The sequence below is a fragment of the Durio zibethinus genome, chromosome 6 (genome assembly GCF_047325235.1).
Source record: "Durio zibethinus cultivar Kanyao isolate XHJ-2024 chromosome 6, ASM4732523v1, whole genome shotgun sequence".
Lineage (NCBI taxonomy): Eukaryota > Viridiplantae > Streptophyta > Magnoliopsida > Malvales > Malvaceae > Durio > Durio zibethinus.
Window position 1 is genome coordinate 5,699,608 of NC_143167.1, and position 6,368 is coordinate 5,705,975.

Genomic DNA, 6,368 nt, shown 5'->3' on the forward strand with positions numbered 1-6,368 from the left:
AAAATACAAAACATTGAAATAAAATTTGGATTATAAATTTACTAACACTTAGTAATCTATTGATAAAGTGTTAAAATTTTAATTTTAATAATCGATAACCTCCAATACCTAAAAAAAAAAAAAAAGAAATTTGCATTAAGTTTTGGAGGTTGGGGGAGGTTTTAATCTAACCTTGGCCTAAGCAAATTGCTACAACTGGAGTCCCGGGGCGGCAACCCCTACGTATTGGATACCATACAAGTTAATGCTGTACTAAAATTATTTCTTGGAAGCTGAGTAACAATAAAATATATTATCATTATTCCACAACATTTTCAACTCTCATTTTTTTTTATTTATTCCGCAACAGTAATAACGTGATTTGGAATGTCATTATCAGAAACTTGCTGGACTGCTCCCCGGTGGTGCAAATCTGGTTGTTCGGGTGAGACTGTAGAATCACCGCTCCTAAAGGATGCCAACATGGCCAATTCATTTACAGTTTCAGCAATTTTCTCAATGCATTCAACGATTTCAAGTAGAAGTGAAGCAACTGAAGCAGCTGGTATAATCTCTAGTAGATCTGCTTCTTCCAACAGGCTTGTTTTGAGGAGGGTTTTGAGCTCATCAGCAGCAGTCCTTGAGGCGCCAATGTGCAGCATAGCTGATCTTGTCTGAACCATTTTTCTAAATGTCGACGCCAGTTCCTTTAAAGCTTTGCTAGATTCGAGGCTAACCTTTTTGCATGGCCCTTGAATTTTTCCACGGATTTCTGTGGGAGTCTGCGAGAACAAAAGCAGATATAAGTTTATATCAAGAGATTATGTAAAAACTTTTTTCTTTAATTCTATGCGTAAATTGTAGTTGAAGGTGATTGATTTTTGTCTTATACCTGGAACTTAGAGTTAAGGTAGCTGTTAAGAGCTTCAGCTTTGTAGGCACATTCCCGAGTAAGATTTCCGATTTTAAGGTACATTTTCCAAGGATGACGGAACCCAAACCGACCATGACCTGGTTCCCATCTTGCTAAATTCGCCTGCAGAGAGAGTATGAAAATTGAATTGAATTAGCCAGTTCAATTAATTCAGGTAATGCCTGAATCTGGTGGAGACAGAAAAATATTTATTAGCTGATCACTTACCATTGTTTCTTCACCACTTTTAGAAGTTAGAACACTTCTGTATCCTTGAAGAAATGGTTTATTCTCATTGGATTGCGGTTCTTCAGATACTTTAAAATACTCATCTCCAAAAGCTGTTTGCGTACATTAAACTAATCAGTAACTTTGACCCAAAGCTAAAAAAAAAAAAAGGGGAATGAGAATATATGCATGTAGTATTAATTAGTATATCGACTAATATAATATTGGATTTTGTACCTTCCAAAAAATTCCCAAGCTTTTCCACGTTGGCGCCAACAGAGTTGTGAAGATCCTCACCAATCCAAACTGGGCAAATGCAAATACAAATAATGACAGAAATACAGCTACCAACTATGATGTTTGATACCCTCTGATGGGCCACTTTTAGCACTTGATCTTCTCGGTAACCGGATGTGCATACTAAGCTGAAGGTCAAGATGAATATTAACAGCCCGTAGTCATATCTTGCCTTCATTCTTGGAAAGAATCTCATAAATGTCACAATTGCAGCTGCAAAAAATTAAGACCCCAAGATTGAGATGATCAGTTGGATATTGAAACCGACATGGATCCCTTAATTTGGTTTTGTTTGTAATCTAATAAATGAGTATGTAATTTACCTATTATGAAGACAAAAGTTGCTATTAAGATGGGTTCTCCTTTCCTCCCAGAAAGAGTTGCTAAGCAGTGAGCTGCAACACCTAAGGCACCTGCTACAAATGTTGCCAACATTCTGTTTAAACCTTTACCGAGTGTTGCTCCTGTGAAAGACGAACAAGAACAATGAAATTAGCTTGAAGTTTCGAAATAGAGAATTTTCACATCATAAGAGAAATAAAGATGTTAATTGCATATACATGCCTACAGAAAATTCAAAGACAACCACAACAGATAGAACAGCCCACATTGCATTAACTCCTAAACCATCATAGAGTGGCTTAAAGAAATAGAACAAAGAAACCAGTGTGAGAGCTAGTCCAACTTTTAGGGAATGAATTATCCTTCTTGGGTCATCTTGTCCAAGTTTCTTTGTCATCTTTACAATCTCCATTACTTCAGCACAAAATTTGTTACGCAAGGCCTTGAGCCACTGGCACCCACGAGTTAAGGGCCCAGCACTCTCCTGCCCTGAAAATGTTACTTCCATTTTATATTTGCGGAATGAAAGACAACAATATTTGAGAAGGTGTTGTGGAATGTGGAGGAAGAAGATCGAGATAGTTTATATTGAAGAGTCCAAGTATTTATGAGCAAAGAAAAGTCTTCTGGTGCCTTCCATGCGCGTTATCACGGCAAACACCCAAAAAACACTTGAACAAATGTAGCAATCTTGACAAATGTGAGCGCTTGACTTATTTTAGGGAAGTACCAAAGGGACAAGTGGAGTTCAAACTGGGCTAGCCAGCCATACCCACCGGCATTACACGCTTCAACTGTGCTTTGATTACTTTGCCACTGGCGATGAAGGAAAAATAAAAATAGGGGCCTTTAGGCAAATATGGATGTGGAACCTAGTTTAATTAAGAGCACTGCATGCATTCGCCGTTCAAGAAGTAAGTTCAAAATTTTTTTTTTTCAAAATAACAAAAAAAAAAATGGAAATCTTTCTTATGTTTCGATTCAAGCTAAACAGAAGGAAACACAAAAACATTAGTAACAAAAATGTCCATCATTGTAAAGCTCAATCACTTCGGTAACTTTTTTTTTCATTTTCCTTCAATTAGCTATAAAAATTGGTCATTAGCAGTTATACACCCAAAAGAAAGTTCTCGTTTTTCATGCCATTGTACGTAGATCGGCACATGTTGGCATGTCAAACATGACTCTTCTACGATGATGACTAGACCATTCAAGTTTTTCTTGCTGCAATTTGTTTCATTTCCTTGTTTTCAACGGTTTTCTCATCAAAAAAAAATTTTTTCCTTTGGTTTTATGCTTTGATTCATACGCTGATGTCTATCATGTTTTACATTAATTGACAAAAGAAACGACAACTACAACGGAAATTAAATGTACAAACAAAATATCTTGAAGTCAAAAAAAAAAAAACTTTGCCAAACCTTTTGTTAAATTTGAGAGTGAGATTTTACATGCGTGTTTAATTTATTTCATGTTGGATTGGAGAAATAAACCCTCCCTATATATCGCCGAGTACCAGATCATAATACAGCCATCATTAGGTCCAAATTAATCCCATGGATTAAACTTTTAATTTATTAATTTTTGGTAAGATGAAGTCTTTGAAGATAAGGTGAATAACCTGTTGAGTATGGGAAGAGATCTCAATAATGTTACAGTTGCTGCTTCCAACCCGATAATGTCTGCCTCTAGACGTGCCTATTTTCAACAAAGGAATTTTCTATTTCCCCTTTTAATAATATTGTCATAACGTCTAGATCCAAGAATCTATCGCTAGACATTGACTTTTAGGGAGTCGCCACCAATCTTTTTTATCTAGGTGCGATTGGTCACCTAAGAAATCTGTCTTTTAAGAGAACACCTAAGTTTAAGGGTCTCTAAAAGAATAAGTTCAGGTCTACTAACCAAAACAGGGTTCGGGAGTTCGGTTACGTGTGAGGAAGGTTATAGCACCCTCACAACGCCTATCAAAAGATGGTACCAGCTTAAATTTGTGTTATCCAAAAGCCTTAAAATTTTACCAAGTAATTAATTATTAAAAATTTTTTTCAATTGACTCTAATACTTTTAGCAGAAAATTGAGAAAATTCCCTCACCTCAAGAGTATGCAAGAAAAATTATTGTTTCACTTGCAGAGGCTCAGTCATCGGATTAGTTAAAGAAAAATCAAAATCAAAATAGGAAGGAAAGAAAGAATGATTGTTCTTGCGTAGGGAAAATTGATACTTTCAACTTTTCCCCAAAAATATTTTTTGAAAATTTATTTTTAAGGAAAATTGATACTTTCAACTTTTCCTTAAAAATATTTTTTTGATTTTTATTTAAAGAAAATAGAATAAAATAAAAGTGAAAATAAATAAAGATAAAAAAATAAAGAAAAGTAAAACAAAAATAAAAATAAGATAAAAAATATTAAATAAATCTAATCTAATAAATAAATAAAATAAATAAAAAAATTTTGAAAAAAAAAAAAAACCTAGAGCGGTCGGCTATCGGCTCGGCTCGACTCAAGGAAGAGAAACGGCTCAGGGGGGCGGCTTGGAGCTCGGCTCGGCTCGGCTTGGAGGGGGGCAAGTACGCGCGGGTCAGGAGGTGGGTCGATGCTCGGGTCGGGTCGGATCTCGGTAAAACGCACGGATTCTATGGGTTACTTAAGGCCAAAACAACGTCGTTCTAAGAGGGTATAAAAGGCACTTCCCTCTGTTTTTCGGCAGAACGCTCCTACCCTCTCTCTCTATTCTTCCTTTTTCCTCTCCCTTCTCTTCTAAAAGGTCGAAGAACTCCGGTTGAAGATTCATCGGATTCTGGGTTTTGTCGCCGAAATCTGGGCTTTTTCGTCGGAAGTTCACCGAAAGTTGGCCGGATGATCACCGGTTTCTAGGATTCTTCACCGAAAACTGGGCAGGTCCCCGAAAACTTCAAGGTTGACCAGAATTTTCATCGAAAAATTCAAACTTCGTCGAAAAATTCATCGGAATCTGGAATTTCCAAAAATTCCTAGAAAAAAAAATCGCCAAAAAAACTTCAAAAAATTTCTACTATCTACCAGAACACTCCTAAACCTTTTCTTAGCTTTCTATACGTCCCTATTCTCTCAATCAGTAGCTTTTGCTTACTGTTTTCTGTTGCATCTGTTCCAAGAGGTCCCTTTTATAGGGATTGATCAGGAGTTCCTGATCAATCTCAATTTCTCCTTGGACGGGAATTCAATCTTTGAATCCAATCTGGACTCTTCTGATTGAATTCTCATTCACAATGGGATTCTTCAACTTTCAATCACAGCCATAAAAAAAATAATAATACTAATCAGATAATCGGGAAAAAAATCAGATAAAATTAACAGATAATTTAAAAAAATAATAAAAAATAAAATAAGATAAACCCAAAAATATATTATAAAAAATAATAATAATATAATAATAAATATATAACTATATAAATAAAATACATATAAATCTATTCTAAATAAAAAAATAAATAAATACAGATATACATATATTAATACATAATAATAATAATAATAAAATACATAAAATACAAAAGAAAAAAAAATAATACAGGATAAAAATTGAATTAGGCCTTACCCATTTGGGCCAGGCCCAATTGGGTGTCTACAGCTGCCCCTCTTTGCACATTTTCTGTGAAACAAAAATTACGCACAGACGTAGACACCCAATCAAGACTCAGCTCAACATTGTCATTTTTTGTTTTTTGTGTTTTTTTTTGTTTTTTTGTGTTTTTTTTTTTACCAAAGCTCCTCTAAACAGAGGCTCAACGATTTTGAGAAACATAAATTGCTCCTCTAAACAGAGGCACCACGACTTTGAAAAGAGGCACCACGACTTTGAAAAGTAAATTGCTCCTCTGAACAGAGGCACCACGACTTTGAAAAGTTTGAAAAGTAAATTGCTCCTCTAAACAGAGGCACCACGACTTTGAGAAAGTAAATTGCTTCTCTAAACAGAGGCACCACGACTTTGGAAAAGTAAATTGCTCCTCTAAACAGAGGCACCACGACTTTGAGAAAGTAAATTGCTCCTCTAAACAGAGGCACCACGACTTTGAAAAGTAAATTGCTCCTCTACACAGAGGTACCATGACTTTGAAAAGTAAATTGCTCCTCTACACAGAGGTACCATGACTTTGAAAAGTAAATTGCTCCTCTAAATAGAGGCACCACGACTTTGAAAGTAAATTGCTCCTCTAAACAGAGGCACCACGACTTTGAGAAAGTAAATTGCTCCTCTAAATAGAGGCAACGAAACTTTAAAAAAGTAAATTGCTCCTTGACAATCATGTCCAAAGGAGTTGAAAGTTGTGTTTGAAGGAATTTCAGGAGATTATGCCCAAAGGTCTTATAAATCAACCCTGATACCAAAAGACATCCTATTTCAAGGATTAGGAACTTACCTGACAAGCTTTTTCTTTTTCAATTCTGCAAAATATCTTCATATCTGTCTTCTCTATATGAGATGTTGGAACACCCTTGCTTCCTGAAAGTAGTGTATGCTATGCAAATGCATATGAATTTCAATGCATGATATGCAAATGTTGGCTAAATAATTCCTACTCAATGTATGATACTCAAGTTTCTCAAGCTCTTTTTTTT

At 35.5% G+C, this 6,368-nt stretch overlaps 1 protein-coding gene across 1 annotated transcript; it reads right to left on the bottom strand.

The window, feature by feature from the left end:
• Window positions 1-335: 335 nt before the first annotated feature.
• On the bottom strand, window positions 336-2,267 carry LOC111284265 (aluminum-activated malate transporter 2-like). The gene is made up of 6 exons (XM_089761552.1): window positions 1,982-2,267; window positions 1,741-1,881; window positions 1,358-1,630; window positions 1,121-1,233; window positions 872-1,015; window positions 336-761 (listed from the first exon to the last, which is right to left on the bottom strand). Exons 1-6 carry the CDS (start codon window positions 2,265-2,267, stop codon window positions 336-338), a joined length of 1,383 nt encoding a protein of 460 aa, XP_089617678.1.
• Window positions 2,268-6,368: the final 4,101 nt, after the last annotated feature.

Excerpts from the sequence above, each read along its gene's own strand:
- LOC111284265 (XM_089761552.1), bottom strand. The coding sequence starts at position 2,267 with ATGGAAGTAACATTTTCAGGGCAGGAGAGTGCTGGGCCCTTAACTCGT. Across the intron at positions 1,016-1,120 it reads AAAGTGGTGAAGAAACAATG|GCGAATTTAGCAAGATGGGA; the intron begins GTAAGTGATCAG and ends CTCTCTCTGCAG. Across the intron at positions 762-871 it reads ACCTTAACTCTAAGTTCCAG|ACTCCCACAGAAATCCGTGG; the intron begins GTATAAGACAAA and ends TTGTTCTCGCAG.